General features: G+C 42.3%; 1 protein-coding gene and 1 long non-coding RNA gene across 2 annotated transcripts in view; one reads left to right on the top strand and one right to left on the bottom strand.

Moving 5' to 3' along the window:
- Nucleotides 1–5872, bottom strand: part of MAMDC2 (MAM domain containing 2) — a 56232-nt gene extending 50360 nt beyond the window's left edge. The window contains 4 exon segments of the mRNA XM_032096954.1: nt 5377–5490; nt 5649–5714; nt 5717–5789; nt 5792–5872. Coding sequence (XP_031952845.1) covers nt 5377–5490; nt 5649–5714; nt 5717–5789; nt 5792–5857 — 319 coding nt within the window. The 5' untranslated portion in view covers nt 5858–5872.
- Nucleotides 5249–12870, top strand: LOC116438216. Its single transcript, XR_004237632.1, has 2 exons — nt 5249–5332; nt 9780–12870. It is a non-coding gene; the product is annotated as an uncharacterized LOC116438216 (long non-coding RNA).
- The last annotated feature ends 6386 nt before the right edge of the window (nt 12871–19256 follow it).

The following is a 19256-nucleotide window of genomic DNA, read 5'->3' as shown; positions in this document are numbered from 1 at the left end:
GGCAGGGTGAATTTATCAGCTGAGATCTTGCCAGCAAACAAGCACTGTGGTATGCCAGCCTGGTTCTGCTGCAGCTAGGTACAAGCTGGTGCAAGTCTCCTTGATTCGCAAGTATACAGTGATCTCACAACAAACATGTGAGACCACTTGTCTCATCTCAAGAATTGTACAAAGCCAGCAATGTTACAACTTTTTTTACATTTTCAAATTATGTATTTCCAATGTACAGGAAAGTACTGTAGATAGATGGAAAGAAAACTAAGTTCAAATGTGCTAATTTATTTGCCAGTAGGTTTGTGATGGAGCACTACGTGTTTGCTGTGCCACAAAACGTAGGATCACCAATTATCACCTGCTTCATTACTCTGCATATTACAACCACATGATGTGACATTCAAGATCAGAGAGCTCAGATCAAAAGAGGTCAGTTTTAAGTCATATGGCACAGCTGTAAATACAAGCTATTTAAATGGTATGCAGACAATGTTTAGATTTGAGATTCCTTATGCTGCTGCTCTCACGCCTGACTTATCTGATGGCCTGCAATAGCTGTCCTGTCTCTTGAAATTATTTTCCATATACTTTTAAGTGTAGCTATGTGATAAATATGTTTCAAAAGACACACTTCAGTTTCCTGAAACTGTTATTAGAAGATGTTGCTTGCTCACCAGCTTTCCATAAATTGTTATCTGATAGATGCCGGTTTGGAGTGTATCACAGGAACAGTGTCTTTGAATAATGTGGCAAGAATAGGCACATGCTTCAAGGATAATAAAATAAGGCCATATTTGTATGTAATGTAATCACTCTTCTGAGTGAAATCTCTCTTTCCATTCAAAATACTGCAGAAACAGAAAACATTATTAAAACCCCTGAAATGTGTGCTATTAAAATATACCCTTGGCAACATGAGATACGAAGTAATACACATTTCCAGAATTTTAGAAGGAAGGCAACACACACAAAAATATGCATTTGAAGCTGTCTATTACCCTATGAGAGCGAAGTGCATACAGCTGTATCAACTACCAGTTATACCTTTAGTATTTCAGTGCCACAAAACTCATTAGGCAATGCATAGGCACATTTAACAATGATCACTTGCTTTTTGGAGCACATTGCTAATATAAACAATCTCTCTTCCCTATAGGTTGCTGTGGTAATGGACACAGTTTCTTATCTAGTGCCTAAATCCAGGCAAGCAGATGCAGCATAGCAAACTCCTTTAGGGCAGATGTAAGCTGACCGCCAAAACGCACATTATTTTTAGCACTATTAAACTGGTCTATGTTAGAGTGAAGGGCAATAGAAAACAAAACATACACACAGTTCACACAAGTCCTGTACAGATATTCTAAGCAAAAATGTAAACGTTGCCTAGAGTCACAGAAAAGACATGCCATAATTATTGTGTCTAATGAAATTTATCTGTAATAATGCTGTGAGCAGGATGTTCTTACAATCAGGTTATGGCCATCTCTGCGCCGGACATGAGTAAGCGGAATGCAAAAAGTGCCCAAACCTAACACTTCAGAATGGCTGCAATTGACCCAAGGCTGTGTTTCCTACTGCTGTTTTAAGTGGGTCTGCATGGTTTTATTTATTACTCTACTCAGGATTATTGCCTATTACATACAGCATCTTCCTTTGTTTCAAGGACCATTTTGCATTTACAAAGTATGTCTGTCCTCTAAAATAATTGTGCAGTTTGGTTAAAAAAACCTCAAGATTATTTGATGAGTCTTACACTGCACCATTTGACGGTATGTATTAGAATTAACTGGCATCTCCCTTGCCACACATACGCTGCTGATAAAGAAGTAAATTCCTATGGAAATCAGCCACTATACATCTGCAAAGCTTTATGCCCCAAAATAACTGGACATGAACTCATGCTCTATACACCTGCAGGTGTTAGTAGAACCAACATGGTATTCAAACTTCTCAACTAGCTCTAATTACTACAGTAGCAATGTGTACAGATGTGATTTCTAAATTTCCTATCCATTGCTGGGTCCAAGAGTTTGATCTTTGTCTTATATTCTGAATGTAAAAATAAATTATCTGTTCAGAGGCATCATGAATGCAAGAACATTTTTGGGGGCGTGCCTACGCCTCTGAAATGAAAGTGGACCATTGTCCCCTTTATTTATGTCTAGGAGCAACTCACATAAAGCTTTCAGATCTTATCACTGGTAACATAAAAATTCATCTGTTGCTCATTTCAGAAACCAGGATCATATTACAATGATCTTTTCCTGGGCAACAACTTTACTGTTTCTTGTGTAGCTGGTATCCTACGAACACATGAACCACAACATGTTGCATGGGGTTTCCCAGCTTACACTGAAAAGAGAACTGGCTCATTAAGGAACATGCTGCCTCAAGCCTGATGCTGTACTTACCCAGCCTGGGCCATGACCTCAGTTGGGTGTGCTTCTCAGCCATAACCAGGCTCACTAGAAATTTATATCCACAGCTTTTTCTGTATTTTACATTTTTCTTTGTATGGTGTTTGTCTGCTAAAATCATTATAGTTCTAAAAGGCAAACACTGAGCTAGCCAGTGACTGAAAAAGCCAACAGCTGAAAAAAGCACCTTGATATACTCGATGGTCCTATTCCAGAATTCAGTCATGTGAGAGAGCCTGAAGCTTACAGAGGGTTTCACTGAAGCAGAGGTTTTATGGGAGCACAGGTCTACTGGACAGATGCGTGAATTGTTTCTTGTGTGGCTGCTCTTACAAACTGCCACTTCACTAGGGCCTGATTTGCCAGTCTTGAGTAAAGCATTTAGGAGTGAAACAGCTATCCATTGTAGTATTGAGTATTTTCTTTTGATTTGCACTTGATTAAAATGGGTCCTAAAGTACCAGTTACAGGTATCAAAACTTTAGCTAAAGGAATAAAAATATTTTCAATTATGAAAATTCTAAAATTAAACAAAAAAAAATCTTGTATGCTGGAACTACCAGAACACTAATGAGAATCCAGAAACATTTAAAACAGCAGCTGAACCTTAGAAACATATTCATTTTAGTGTGACTGCATAGCTGTAAACAAAAGCAAAACTTATTCTCACATTCTCACTTATTCTGGCCCACCAGAAGATACTGGCTTCCTTGGCAAGTGGGCAAAATACTTTCAAGTATGGAGTGGAAATTCCTGGGCACGGTTTTAGTTATGTTTACATCACCTTGACAGTTTGGCACAAGACTACACTATTGAGAGATTTATAAGATGAAAGAACTGGCACTGCAAGTCAGACAATCCCTATAAAAGACCTGCTGAATGTAATTCTATACTACAAATAACATTTTAAAATGATAAAGCAACTTTGAAGCAATGCAAGGAGAAGTGGAACAATTCAGAGCTAAGCTGTCTCTCCCATTTTTGACTTCCCCTGTTGTCCCAGTAAATTACCACATATACATACGCTGACCAGCAAACACCAGGACACGGTGCTGCCAAAAGGAGCATGGTTTTAGGAGGCAAAAGAATGAAAGAGCATCTAAGGAAGACTAGTTTTGCACACCTGCTGTGTAGATTTGAATGAATTATTTTCAGCTAGATTTAGTTGTGATTCTTTGAATGTATTTCTGAAGAGACTAATATAATACCTTGTGTGCCAAATGTTTGCACAGAATGTCTTGCTATGATCAAATTACAGACTGCAGAAAAACTGTTCATAATGGAAATGCTGACAGAACTATGCCTATTACAAGAGCTGGCATACCACATATTCTACCAGAGTATTACAGTTCCATTATGTATCTCTGAAAATAAGATGTGCAATAACAGAAGCTGCGCAGCCACTGGTATGTTTATGTTTGTACAGAAAGATCAAACTACAGTAACAAAAATTGCATTCTGTGCACTGAAAAAAGCAGGCTGCTGCTGATCCAAACCTCTGGTTAAACATCCTTGTGTCTTGAAGCACTGTAGTGTGGATGTGCACAACATGATGCACACCCATTTCTGCAGATATTGCTCCCAGCATCTCACAGTCCCTTGGAGCTGAATCAATACCACTACCACTACCCTGTAAATCACAAGGAGGAAGTAAGTGCTACTTTGCAGACAGATGGACTAAGAGGGCATGATGTCAGGAGGCATAGCTGGGTTAGCAAAGATGGTTACTAAATTTCCACTAGCATCTTCAAAAATACAGTAAAATCTTTGTATATTTAAATAAATAAATAAACTAAGAAATATATATCAAATAAATAAGAGGAAAATCAAGTATTTTAATTATGACATCCTTGCAGGCTTTTCTGAGTTAGCGTTTTTGTACATTCTCAAAGCCTACTAACTAATCTAAAAAGTAACAATGAAGGTGACTTCTTTTGCATAGATGATAACTGGGCACGAAACAGGAGGAAAAAAAATCTTTTTCCTCAACTGAGTGACAAGCGGAATACAAAATTGGACCAGCCAGTTTTGAATGGAGCACTGATTAAGGGGTTCTGAGGGGGTGTCTATCTCTTCATATCTGTACTCACCTCTTCATTATTCTTGGCACCTGTTTTAGTGCTTAAAAACTAAAACCACATAGTCCCTTTTTCTGTGTGAGTATAACTTTCACTTCATGAATGACAATTTGGTGAGCACATAATCAAAATTAAACTATTTCATTACCCAGTTACAACCATGCTGTGTATACTTTTGTTTAGTCTTTTGGTATGTTCATGTAGTTTCTCTCAAAAATTGGAGCCCACACTGAAAACTTACTGAGAAGTAGTTACAGTTGCAGGGAAACTCTGTGCAGTGACTGGATTTTGTCCTCTTTTCAGTAGCATTAAGTCTTGTAAGTCTAATACAACTTACTGAAAGACTTGACTTTTTCTGTTGAACTGAAAGTACCATAAAATGGAGAAAAGTCTTAATTGAACATGTTGTAAAGATACTCTTGCCAAAGATTGCCTCTTGCCCTGGAAATGCATCCACTTTTGGAGTAGAACCCAAAATATATTTCGAAAAAAAATAATGCAGCTTAATAGGTATGTGGCAGCTGTGAGGGTTTTTTTAGAAAGATGGTTTGATAAAAGACACCTTTTCCCAACAGAAAGAGAAAGAACGGAGATTTCCGAGGCATCTTGCGGAAACCTGCGGAGATACCTGTGCCGGGGTTGTGCAGACGCCTCCCCGCAGGGTCTGCCCATCACCAGCTGTTAGGGGACTGCCACCCACACGGGAGGGCCGCGACGGCGGCTGTTCCCCGGGGAAGCCGAGCGGCGCCGCCCCGCCGGCAGCAGCGGCACCCCGAGATGCCGCCGCCCCGCCGCGGGGTCCGGCAGCGCCCGGAGCGGGGTCCCGCAGCGCCGGGGAGAAAGGTGAGCCCAGGGGGAGCTGCGCCCGGAGGCGGCAGCGCTCTCACCTTCCCCGTGCAGCGTCCAGGGCAGATGCGCGTAGTCCCACTGGTAGCCGCAGGCGCTGTCCTCGAAGGTGCACGACCCGGGGGAGAGCAAGGCCGCCCCGGCGAGCCGTAGAGCTGCAAGGACAAAGCGAGCTCCAGTCACGGCGCGCCCGGCCCGGGGGCCGCGGGCTGGGGGGCTGGGGGCTGGGGGCTGGGGCGGGGGGCCGCCGCTGCCCCCGGAGCAGCGCCCGGGCGCGTCCCGGGCGGGCGGGAAGGTCTCCGCCGCCGCTTACCGTGCGCGGCGAGCAGGCAGAGCCGCAGCATCTTCCGCGCCGGGAGCCGGGCTGGCGGCGGGGCTGAGCGCGGCCGCCCCGGGGCGCGGTGTGCGGCGGGGCTGAGCGCGGCCGCTCGGCACCCCGGCGGGGCGCGGGGAGGGCAGCGCGGCCGGGCAGGCGGGGGAGGGACGGGGAGGGCCCGCGGACACCGCGGGTGGGCGGCCCATCCCACTCCGTCGCGGAGTGGGGTCGGCCCCGGACGGTGGCCCGAGGCCGGAGTGGCTCAGGCTGGACTGCCCTCCAGAGTGGGGCGTGCCGCCTCCTCTCCGGGCAACCTGCCGAAGAGTATCACCTCCCGCACGGCGAAAATGTGTTTTCTTATGTTTAAGTCGATTTTCCCGCTTTTCAGCTTGTGCTTTTCTGCCGTCACTGGGTACCACTCGAAGAGCTTGGATCTGTCTGATGTACTCCCTGTCAGGTGTTCGTTCACAATGGTGAAATGTCCACTCAAACCCATCTGCCGAGGACAAAGAGGCTCCTACCTGAGTTCCTGTGTTACCGCAAGTTGCCCTTCTGTCCTTCCCAGCCACTAAACCTGCCCTTCCAGAGGGCCATGGCAGGGTACCCTTGCACTTCGAGCTAAGAATGGTCCAGCAGTTGCTGAGATGCTCCAAGAGCTTGTAGTAGTTCCTAGGGTTACAGAATAACTCAGTTTGGAATGGACCACAAGGGGTGTCCAGTGCAAACCCCGCCCAAGACGGAGCCAGCTTTGAGCTTAGATCAGGTTGCTCAGCTGGGGTTTGGTAACCTCCAAGGCTGGTGACAGCACAGCCTGCCTGGGCCCTGACTCCTAGACTGTTTTTCTGGGGAAAATGTTTCTTCCTTGTCAAAGCTCTGTATTTCCACTGTTACAGCTGTGCTTCTCCCTCTCACTCACCAGCTGTGCACCACTCTGAGGAGTTGTGATGCTGCATTTCCTCTGTCCTTCTCCTGTCCATACCAGGACTGCTGTTAGGTGTTGCCGAAGTCATCTCCCTTCCCAGATGTACCAGACCTGGTCCTGGAGCCCCTCCTTGTGGGATAGAGTCTCCAACCCCACTGTCTCAGTGTTCTTCCCTCACCTTGCATCTAACAAAGAGATTAAGTTCACTTATTTTGTTACATTGCAAGGACTGAAATTCTGAACTATTTGTCTATTAGGGCTGCCCACATAGCATACTTGCCAGATCTGGCTGGTGGCACATAGTAGTATTTCAAATACAAGCTTTAATTTTAATACCATGCTTTAATATCAAAGCATTCAGTGAATAGGAAAGACCACCAGAGACCCCTTTTATTACTCTCCAGGACCATAAAAGGACTTCCAGCAGGCAGTGGATGCATGCAAATTAGTTCTAGGGAAGTGATGTTTATGTATTAGATAAGAGACACATTTTAATAAATATTTATGTTTATGATGGATAAAAAACCTGTTGTAAACTCTCACCTCACACACAGAATGAAGAGAGATCCTCTGTGTGTCCTGTGCAGATAAATAATGCCTGCTTTCTAATGCTTCAAATTGTGTTAAAAAGTTTATTCTGGCCAATTTCAGTATCTCCATGAATTAATTTCAGTAGTAAGGCAGTTGATGAGCTAAATTTCTCCAGCAGCTTTGACAAATGCCTATCTTTGCACAGAATTCAGTATAGTGCATTATCCAGTATACACCACTTTTGAAGAGCTGACGGCCCAAATAGCCAATGGATGCTGATGACTCACTAACATAAGCACTCACTAAGAGCAGTTGAAGTGGCTAATGCCCTCAGTTTTTTCATTGATGATATTCAAGATGTTCCACCTCTTAACAGAGGTGGCTTAGCTGCACATGTCAGCCACCAAACTTTACAGCACCATGTGTTTAACTGGTTTTTAAACTGGCACCTTGCTGCAACCTCTCTGGAGCCAAGAATTCCTGAAACTAATGTAAAACCTCAGAGTGGCCCACTACACTCTTTTCCAAGAAATGTATAGAAGACATTTTCCTTAATAATGAATTTGTAAAAGCATTTTGTGCCTTATTAACTCCTGTTTCCTGAAATCTCACCCTGTCCTTTCCTGGTGCTCATTCAATTAGTTTGTGTTCTTCATATCAGGGAGTTACATAATCAAGGCCATGCTAACCAGGCTATCTCACAAGGGAAAACCAATGTCAGAAGTGCCATTAATCATTATACAGGAGTATTTGAGAGGTACAAGAGCCTTCTACAGATGGCAGAGTTTAATTCCGTAAGCATTTGCCCAGTTTGTTCCTGACCAGACAGGAAATGTGTAAGCCACATTAGTCCTTACTGCCTTTTGGGATGGGGAATGCAGAGATCTAGGATAAGGCAGAAGGCCAGTTACATATCCTGTCAGTTCCTATTACTAAGTGAGTGAGCTTGCTTTAAGCACAAAGTTAATCCATGGGCTGCCATTTAACTTTTATTAATTTGACTGCTTTCATTTTTGCAGATTAACTGCAACACCAGAGAAGCAGACGAGCAATAGTTAAAGTCTGAGCTTTTCCAAATTCTCTGCACAGCTACAGATACTGTCCTCTCCAGTGTTTGCTTTGAAATCCTGGAAAATACACTTCGTAAAAAGACCTCTTTGCATGCCCAGGCACATCCAAACTTTCCACTTGTTCTCAGACCTTGGACACCAGTACTGTTCTCAGTTGGAAAAGGACACCAGGACTGGAAAAGGAAATGAGGTCTTGTAGTGCCTTTCAGTGTTCAAACTTCAGTCTTCTCATATACATGTGTTAATGTTATTATTTTATGCCTTACATGCTTTAATGGTACTATAATCATGCATGACACTTTACAAGTCTACTTAGGCAGAAGTCCTGGCATGTTTTTATATTTATCTTCAGTAAGAAAAATACAAATAATTTGAGCTGAGGTCATCTAATCTAACTTTGCTTTGGTATATTCATATTTCTTCTGTCCTTTGCCCATTATCTCCTGTGCTTCAGAATTCCAGACAATTCTTATCTTGCCTGTTAGCCAGTTTCTGCAGCTGTTGTCTTCTCCATTCTCTGGAAGTATATTGTGCCGTAGGAATACTTCCACTGGTAAGGTAGAAGGTAGTAGCAGCCAGTGGCTGTGCTAGACATTTCTGCTCCCATATGGTTTACCATCTGAGGGTGGGGTAAGAGAAGAAATGCACCCATGGGATGAGCAAGAAGAAGTCCTGGCAGTATTATTTAATGTTTCTGGTTGCTATCACATTGTACTGTTAGCAGCAAATGGCAACTGCCAGCTGAAGCAGGGGAAAGCTCTTGTCCTGCTGTCTATGGAATGAGCCACATGTGTACATCAGCGTAGCAGGTACTCCTCTGTGCTTTTGGGGATGGCTCAGAGAGGAAATTCGTTCGCATTCTGTTGAACTGGTTCTGTATAATGCTTTGGAAGGCCCTGCTCTGCACAGCCTGGCATGGTTTAGTCCTAACAAAGTGCATGTGTTTGTCATGCTGTCCCCACATACTGCATCTTGATTTGGTGTATTTACTCTTGCACTGAAGTTGCATCTACTAATTGATGCTCTGAAAACTACATGTGGAGATCCATGGAGCTCTCCACTACTTCTGGATTGCTGAGGGTTGGTGACTGATCTTGAGGGGCACCTGGATTTGTTAATGGAAATTGCAATCAGTCCAGTGCTGGTTCAGCTGCTGAGCTCAGTGAAGGGAATCCTGCTGTGGCTGAGCTTGGCAAGAGTGGCTGTTGCTGAGGGTTGTAATACAGAGCCATAGCCACAGACAGGAACAGGTTGATCTGTTTTATACGTCCAGTCAGCATTTGCTGTATATATGTATATATATGAGATACATGTGTATCTGTAAGTACTGCAGCACTCTCCAGAAAAGTGGCTGAACTGAGTAATCCTTAAAAAAATTTAATCATTCGGCAATATGCAGGCTAGTCATAGTAGGGAAAAGACCAGGAGGCCAATCTCAGAAAAGTTAAAGCTGGCATGAAGTCACTGCTCAGTAAAGCTGACTCTTTGTGAGGGGCAACAAATAGATTACAGGACCCCTCTCTTATATTAAAAGTACTCTCTTACATTAAAAGTATCAGGCTACTTTTTATAATGATTGTATTATTTTATGATTATATTTTTCAGATGTTGTTTATATTCCCTGTAAAGGAAAGTTCTGCTCGAATGAAGTGGATTCTTGCTGTACATCATCATGGTTTCATGAAGAAGAGTAAAAGGAACAGTCAAGAATGACACCTGCATGTGAAATTACTAAACAAGTTAAATCCCAGTGACTGTCGCTTTGTAAAAACTCTGCTGGCACCAGCAAACTGCAACTTCCTCTTTCAAAAAAACCCCCACCATTCAGGTGTCAGAGAAATAGCTAGCACAAAATGCTCAGTTTAACAGCTAATGAATGTTTTACAGCTGCTCTCACATCTGAATTCTATGATTTTTTTAAAAAAACCCAGACAGTTAGCAGATTATTGGAAATGGTTAATTCACCATCCCTGGAGGAATTTAAAAGACATATTGATGTGGCTCTTAGGAACATGGTCTAGTTAAGGAGCTGGCATAGTTGGATGATCTTAAAGGTGTTTTCCAACTTAAACCATTCTATTATTTTGTGATTCTGTGACTGGACTGTATGCAATCTAAACATTGGCTACAAGGCTGAGTATGGGCCTGCTGGCCAGACAATGGCTCCTGAAGGCCACTGGATATTGCTTTAACTGCAAATTCTGTCCTTTTCAGTCAACAGAGAGCGCACAAGTCACTGTGATTTTGCAGTTGGTGTAAGTGATCAGGAGTGTCAAGAGGATACCCATGCTTGATCTGTCCTAGGGAATGCAGTTCTACAAGACTCCCTTCTACATCCTCACAACACAGGCTGCTCAGCCTTGCCGAGAAAAGAAAGCCAGTAGGTAGAAGCTGGAGTGGCACCATCCTTGGCAAAGTAGGAGAGCCAGAGTGAGATGGGCAATCTCACAGTGATGAAAACTGCAGATTAAAAAGTAGCAGTCAAAAGTAGTCTTTCCACGTGCATGTGTGTAAAGGAGTTTCTTGGCATAAATCCAAGCTACAGCACCATGCTTCGCTAGCAAGAGACAGGAGCCACCGCAAGAAAAGACCTCACATGACAAAGCTGAGCCCTTCTGTGCTCCCCAGATGCTCTGCTAGAGATGAGCATTTATGAAATGAACTCAGGGAGAAGAAGAAAGAAACATTAATATGTTGGTTTTTGGGAATCGATATTCAAGGAGGTTTTTGTTCCTGGACAAACCCACAGAATTACTGTAAGATTTAGGCATTTTGCTGAATATTTCAACTACTCAGGTGAGAACAAAAATTAATTCTTCAATTAAAGCTGTACTGTGAGTGTCTAGTTACTGGAGGTTAGTCATATCTAGATGAAAAAACAGCCTTTGCTGTTCTACATGAAGACAGGAGTTTAAACAAGTACAGGCACCTGGTGTGACTCTTGAGATGTGACCTCCTGTACAGGACTCCATGATCCTTGTGGGTCCCTTCCAACTCAGTATATTCTGTGATTCTGTGAAATATAGAATAGGGACTACTTGCAAAAGTATAGTTAAAATATTAATTCAAACGCAAGTATATTTTCATTTAAGAAGGGATTTACAGTACACTGAAACAAGATGTACTGGAGCAGGTAGTTATACAATGATTGCCAGTGTAACTAGCTTGTAAATTGCAAAGTTTTCCCATGAAGACAAAATTTCAGGAAAATCCAGTTGGGCTCAGGATGGAGTAGAAGGACATCATATATTTTGAACTGGAGAGGTTTATCCTCTACTCTGCAGAAAGCTAAAGTTAGGATTTGGTTTAGGGCCAGGGAAATCAAAGACCTCAGAGCTGAAATGCGAGCAACATCTTGTTCAGCCCAAAGACCTCAGATGGCAGTGGGGCTCAGGACAAAGCTGTAGGTCAGTGTACATCGTGAACAGGTGTCATCTCCTGCAAGGACAGCTAGTTGTAAAGTTAGGGTCTGTGTTAGTTATCTGAGGACCCCATTGGAGCAATGTCCAATTGGCCAAAGTAAACTGTTCTTTCCAATATAGGCTATCTGTATTCTGCTGCAAATTTTAGTTCTGAAAATAGAAGAGCATTTTTTTGTTCAAAAAAATGTTCAAGTGACATTATCCTCTTTGGACATTATGGAATGAATCAGGTATAAGAAAAAATTGTAAGCAAAAATTTTTAATAACCCAGAAATAACAAAACACCATGGACAGTAATTTGTACCAGATGCTACAGTATAGGTGTAAAAGTAAATATAATTAGGCCTAGTAAGAGGCAAAATAACATCACTAATTGCTTTAAAATAAGTAATTCTTACTTATTGTTTTGAAAAAAAGCCACTGACTATTGAAGAAAACCTTTTCTATGGATGGTGTCCCTTTTTTTTATTGGTTCTGTGCGTGTAACAATCTATTTTTAAGATTTCTTTAAGATATCAGCTGCAGAAGAAGCAGGGGAATGACCAGCTGTTCAAAAGCTATTTCATGATCCAGAGGACTGTGTAATGAAAAAAATTAGGGTTGCCATGGTAAAATATTATTTGTGTACAAATAAATGCCCTGCAGACAGTTTCTCCCTCAGATGACATTACTTTTGCAGAACTTTGTAGAAAACAGACGACAAAGCCAAATATGACGATATGTGCAGAGATGGAAAATGGGGGGGAAAAAAGGAAGTTAGACAAGAAAAGGAAAATTTATTCAGTTCTGTTGAAAATCATTAGTGCCTGTTTTTTAGAATTGAGTGCAGTGGACCTGCATGTGCCTTATCTTGCTGTAAAGTAGTATTCCAGGGGCTTCTTCAGACTGAAATAGGGTAATGAACATCCCTGGAAGGGGCAAAATTTCTGCCCAAAAAAGTAGCAAAATCCTGCAGAGAAGGGTTACCCTCTTTAAGAGAGACCTCCTGTCACAGGACTAGTTCAGCTGTGTCAGGACCTTTTCTGTCTCCTGAGTCAGCAAAGAACCAGCAGACACCATGTCTGCATTGTATCCTTGGGGTTTAGAGTCCTACAGCTGGAAGTCACTGCACTCACCTAGCTGCTGGGCTGGGATTTTGTGTGGCTTGAAGTCACGCGGTAATCCACCTCTTAGCCGGGTATCTCCTCCTGCCTGTGTCAGATCTTTCTCTCTGGAACCATCTCTTCTGTCAAAGCATGCTGAATAGAGGAAGGACATGTACATATGTGCATAAATGAAAGACATACTCACAGCAATAGCAGTCCCAGTTGCGACATCAAATAGGAAGTGTATGAGATTTAAATAAAACAACCAAAAGATAGCCAACCCACCACCACAGAAACAAGAGAGCTGACATACATATAGCATTTTTGCCTGAAGGAACTATGCTGCAGTTTTACAAATGCATAGCAAAGGGAAGAAAACCATTTTACAACAACTGCAAAGGAAATCAGGACACTTACTCAACACTAGAGATTGCTGAGTATCACAAAAAGTACAGCTTCACTTTTACAACCCCCTAAAGAGGCAGCTCCAGCTGCTCATTGTTTTTCAATTTGATATACAGCATAAATACATGGGCCATGAGATAAATACATAGTTAAAGCTGTACAGGCAGGTATTGCCACAGGGTTCCCCCCAGCCCGCTCATGTTAAATGCCAGCATTTCAACAGATTACATGCAACAAAGAAAAATCTCTGTAATGTACTGCTTACTTTGATTACAGGTCATAACTTGTTAACTACCTGATGAAAAACCTGAACGGCAGCTCCACAGTGTTCCTGCATAGCCAATTGATCTGACTTTCACCTTGTTTCATGGGCAAAACTTGCCTTTTGTTTCCCTGCTACACCAATTTTTTCTTATCTGTGAATGTTGTGACACTCAAGCAGTTGTTCAAAATATTTAGTGCAGCATTTATTACAATGCTATGAGAAAATAAATTGTTGAAAGAAGGAGAGAGATGAACACAGTGGTTGTTTATTGTTTGAAATCACCCATTTCATTCCCCAGCAAGAAGGCAGCATGCTAATAAGCTCAGACGTTTATATATTTATTGTTGTTTGAACAGTTAAGGCCCGATTGGCATTTCATACCCCGGTTTTATACTTCAGTCTACTTCTTCCTGGTTTGCCCTGCGGTTGGTGTGAGAAGAGTAAGGCTTCTCAAACTGAAATATTATGTAGCCCAAGTTAAGGGAGTATAGGACCCAAATAGTGGACATAAAGAACGCAAACCAGGGAGGTACAGAAAAATCCCTGCATATTCTGTTCCTTAGAAGCCAATTTTCATGAACGAGACAGCATCACTTTGTCATTCCTGATTTGCTTTCCAACCAAAAAGCTTTGCCAATTACAAAATCTGCAAGGATAAAAATATCTTCCACAGGTTAAAATATTTGTTCCCTAGGAATTATTAGAGACTGTTGGATCTTATGAGTGTTTCCAGCTTGGCAGAAGGAATGACTGACTCACACTGATCATCTCTAAACAAAAAAAGTAAATCTAGAAACTTTAGAAGTTCTTCTTCCTGTTTTTAAAGCTAACAGATGACGTTATTCCTTCTAAAGTTTTTTACTTAGACAAAAAAAGAAAAGCCAAAATTACACCCCTTCTTGTGGCTGTGGTTTTGCCCTGTCAGCTGACCTAATCAATGTCTCCAACAATCTGTGTGTGCACCCTGACCATCCCACACCAGGGCAAAATTGTCAGATGAGAAAGTAGTGGTCTTTGCACCAAAAGCTGCACATCATGGTAAACAAGCAAATTTCAGTTGTCAACAAAGTTACAGTTCTGTGGCTTTCTTGCTACCATGTAGAGACAAAAGCAGTGAGTGAGGATTTCAGTATATGGCAAGGTCCAAGGGGAGAAGTGACTACTAATTAATGACACTGGGTATGAGGTTTCCACAACAATGTGCTGTCATGGACTGAGTCCTATGACTGACTTACACAATATATGTATATGTCTTTGAGTTGTGTTCTCTTCTGGTTAGGAATACCCCATTTTTAGTTCCAGCGTCACAACAAGATGGACCCAATAACTAGCAAGCTGCCAGATCCCCTATTTCCATTGGTTTCTGTACATTGATTGTTGCTGGTTCTGGGACATGCAGGAGTGCCTAAACTCTTTTTTTCCAAGGTGAAATCTCACAGAGAGGTTTATGTGGCCAATACCTACAGCCACCTAGGGAACAAACCAGAACAAGGGTTGAGTTGCTCAGTTACAGGTGGGCCAACAACTGGTCTGCTGCAGAGCTCCAGAGCAGGGCTCCCACACATCTTTCAACAGTCACGATGACATAGCAACAACTTCATCAGCTTCCTCAGACTGACTGAGCCACTGCTCATCACTGTTCCACCTCACCTAAGCACTGGGGTACTCACTTCTTTGTCCAGATCTAGCATTATGAAAAGGGAAATCTGGGTATTGTCAACACATCATCTCCAACTTTCTGTTGATCTCCTTTATACTTGTCTGACAGTCTGGAAATCATCACCCCAACTGACAGCTTGTGAGTAATAGTATTGCTTGATGGTGCACATTAGTCCCAGTTACATGACAGCTTACTGCGTCACTTAGCTCACCTTCTGCACAGCAGTGAAGCCATGGGCTGAAAGGGCCGTAGAAGTGCAGGGGAGATTAAACAGGAGCATGTTCTGCTGCTATTTGCATGGCATTGTGCATAACAGGCTAAAGAAAGCTGATGCTCCTGTAATTTTAAATAAAGCACCCTTTCAAATTGGTTTGTCAGCCAGGATTCCTCCCTGTAATTTCTTTATGAATAAGCTTTTCTAAAATTTACCATGAAATGTGCTTTGGAATATATTTTTATCACAGATTCACGTCACAGAATCTCAGAGGTTGGCAGGTATCTCTGGAAGTAACTTAGTCCAAACCCCTGCTCAAGCAGCATCAGCTACAGCAAGTTTACCAGGACTGTTGTTCAGTTGGGTTTCTAATACCTCTAAGGATGGAGGCTCCACCACCTGCCTAAGATACTTGATGCATTGTTTAATTGACCAAACACTAAAAAATTTTTTCCTCTCTTTAAGTAGAATTTCCCGTATTTTTCTCTTTGTGCTTGCTGCCTCTTGTCCTGTCACTGGGCACCACTAGAAGAGTCTGGTTTTATCTGCCTTACACCCTCCATCAGGTATTTGTACACATTGAACTACACTGTCTTGTGGTAACTGCAGTCATGGCTCCTCCCAACATTCACATTCTCAGCCATTTTTTCTGTGAAATTAACAGAAACAACAGAACTTCTTTGGCTTTTCAGTCACCTGTGTCAGGAAATCGTCATAAGTGGAGTCCAGAAAATTCAATTACTTGTGCTCTCCTGCATTAACACTGCAGCAGATACCAGGGTGGCTGAAGACCCCCATGAGGGCCAGGACAGGTGAAAGTGAAGTTTATTCCAGGTGTCGAAGATCTTATCTGAAGATCTTAAGATCTTATCTGAAGCAGATCTTCTTTTTCCTAAGCATGTCTTCTGTAGAAGACACCTTTCTCAACACCACTCGTGTGCCTGCCATCCCAAGGTAGTGCTCCATGCATCGCTGCTGGATCGTGTCACAAACCCTTTCCCATGTGGACTAGAGAGTTTGTCACCTAAGGCAAGGGGATGAGCTGTGTTGCTTTCGGGAGGTGGAAGAAACAGCACGCAACTTTGTTCACTGTGCATTTTGAACACCTCCGTGGTGTTACCATATACAGGTAAGTGATTTCCTAAGATTGCAAGGAACAGGCAGAGGGAAGGGAAACTGTTAGGAAAACGGAGGAATACAAAGTAGCAGGATGGGCAGGGAGGTCTAACCTCTACAGGACAGCAGAGCCAGAAGACGACGAGACGGGCTGCAAGAACAAAGAAATCCAAGCATATTCATCAGCTACTTTCCATGACTTATAATCACAAGTATATATAATCTGGTTTTATATTAACTGGCACATTGTGATGTTTGCAAAAAACCCAGATTGTCTTTTGAAAAAATATTAAAATTAAGATATTTCTGTTGTAATGGAAAATTTGAAGCTTGCAAGAGAAACTTGTTCCACAACAGTAGCAACTGTGAGCAAAAGCAGATGGAGAATAATGCTAAATGGCAAGTGTCTTTCATACAACCACCAGAAGTTAAACTATCTTAGATGTCCATAGGGACCATTTAATAATGCCCAACTTTAAAAATCAATAGATCCTAGTTGTTTTTTTTTTTTAATTCAGTAACTTCTTGTTCACAGCTTCTTAATCCATGCAAGATTTGCAATCAACTCACCCGACAATTCTGTTTATTTGCTATTGGTTCCTTTGCTGCTGCTGTTAATTTTAAATTTGATATCTCTATGTTTTTCACTTGAAAACTTGTCTTACGGATTTTGTAATACATCATGATTCTGCATCAAAATTTTAAATGGCAGTTACAGATACCTCTATAACGTAAAAATCAGTCTGTAAAACAAAGCATGAGTAATTTGAGTTCTGTTTAATTGAAGACTCTAGAAAAGGCATGTTCATTATGACAGAACCATAGACTGACTGAGGCTGAAAGGGACTTCTGTAGGTCACCTGGTCCAACCCCATGCTCAGTCAGGGCCACCCATAGCCAGATGCCTGGGCCCATGTCCAGATGACTTCTGAATATCTTCAAGGATGGAGTCTCCAGAGCCTCCTTAGGCAACCTTTGCCAGTGCTGAGTCACCCTCACTGTGAAAAAGTGTTTCCTGCTGTTTGTAGGGAATTGTCTGTGTTTCAGTGTGTGCCGTCTCCTCTGGCCCTGTCACTGGGCATGTCTGGAAAGAGTCTGGCTCCCTTCTCTGTGTGCACTCCCTTCAGGTACTTGCACACCTTAATAAGATCCCCCCCTGAGCCTTCTCAGCGCTCCAAGCTGAACAGCTCCAGCTCTCTCAGGCTTTCCTCAAAGGAGAGATGCTCCAGCTCCTTCATCATCTCTGAAGCCTTTGCTAGACTCTCTCCAGTGTGTCCGTATCTGTGTACTGTGGAGCCCAGAACTGGACCAGCACCCAGGTGTCACCATTGCTGAGTAGAGAGGCAGGATCCCTTCCCTCCCCCTGCCAGGAACACTGCTCCTCACACAGCCCAGGATGCTGTTGGTGGGGTTTTTTCCCACAAGGGCAGACTGCTGGGCCATGGTCAGCGTGGTGTCTGCTAGGACCCCATGTGCTTTCTGTGAAGCTGTTCCCAGCTGCGCAGCCTCCAGAATGTACTGGTACCTGGGGCTGTTTGTACCCTTGAGCGTGATGTTGTACTTTTCCTTGTTGAACTTCATGAGGCTAAACACCACAAAACCCACCATGAAACAAAATACATTTTGTTAATTCCTGCTCCTTAGAGCTCCCAACACAGTTGGAGTACTTTCACGTACTGTTGTCTCCCTGCTGAAAGTTACCTGTTCAACCAAACAGGAATCACACAGCACATGGGGATTGGAAACACGACACACCACCTGTTTTTATATCGATCTCAGAAATCACTGCATTTTCCATCCCTAAAATGAGATGTTGTATTCATGGCCTGACTGTGCATTGTGATTTCCTATTATGCTATGGGTAAGCGCATTAAAGGAAAGACAGCAGTACTTATTAACCAATTGTTAGGCACTGTAAACACTTGCAGGTTTTGGTTGTAATAAGTATAGAATCTGTAGAAATAGAGATAAAATATCAGTATCCCAAATTATGGACTGTGCTAAAATTAAAAGGAGCCATGTTTAATGGTATAATGCCATGCAATGATGCTGAAAAGTCTGAGGTCAGCTGAAAAGATTATGGCCAACTTAGTACTTGGTAAGGATGTGGTAGCAATGAAGCAAAACGGTAATTAAAATCTACAGTGTATGTATGGGTGTATTTCTACTGAAATGAGCTGTCCCATTTTGAAGAAGCCAGAAATTTGATGGAAAAGACATGTGAAAATCTGTGCCAAAAAGATACGCCATGATCAACAAGTCTTCCCACTTGGAATCCCCTGATTCAGTCCTGCCAGGAGCTTTTCATAATTGCTGCAGGCAGCTTCACACAAAACATGAGTGTGAAAGCAGCAGCTATTCCTTTTTGCAGATCTGTGAGGAAATGTGGTACCTATCAGAAAATAATAACATTTTTATATGAAGGACATTATTCAGAAAAAACTACAAAAGTCTTCATTGAAATAACTTGTGGTTAAGAACTACCTGTGCTGGTTTTCTTCAGATAAAGAAATTCCCAACCACCAGTGGAGACTTCTGTGAGCAGGACTGAAAACATCTGGTTTTATAGACAGACATATAGTAAATGATTCTTCAGACATTTGTATAATTATAGAGATCATAATTCTAATTTCCAGTTTATTCACAAAAACAAGAGAAAAGCTCCCTGAACTAGTGGAACTACATTTCATGAGGACATCCAATTTAAGATGGAAATACAAGTTTGATGCTGTAAAACAGCTGGTGACCATCGGGCCTGTTGAATTCAGACCACAAACTCATTTGAGCAGGAACTGCTTCTTTGTTCATGGCTGGTGTCTTATTTCTTAATTGGCACTGTTATTACAAAATGAGAGTAGAAAGAAAAGCTCTGATTTTTGCTAATTCAAACCAGAACTAGAATGACATTGGTTTGT

The sequence above is a fragment of the Corvus moneduloides genome, chromosome Z (assembly GCF_009650955.1).
Source record: "Corvus moneduloides isolate bCorMon1 chromosome Z, bCorMon1.pri, whole genome shotgun sequence".
Lineage (NCBI taxonomy): Eukaryota > Metazoa > Chordata > Aves > Passeriformes > Corvidae > Corvus > Corvus moneduloides.
The sequence above is the reverse complement of the archived record's forward strand: the minus strand, read 5'-3'. Positions and strand labels throughout refer to the sequence as shown.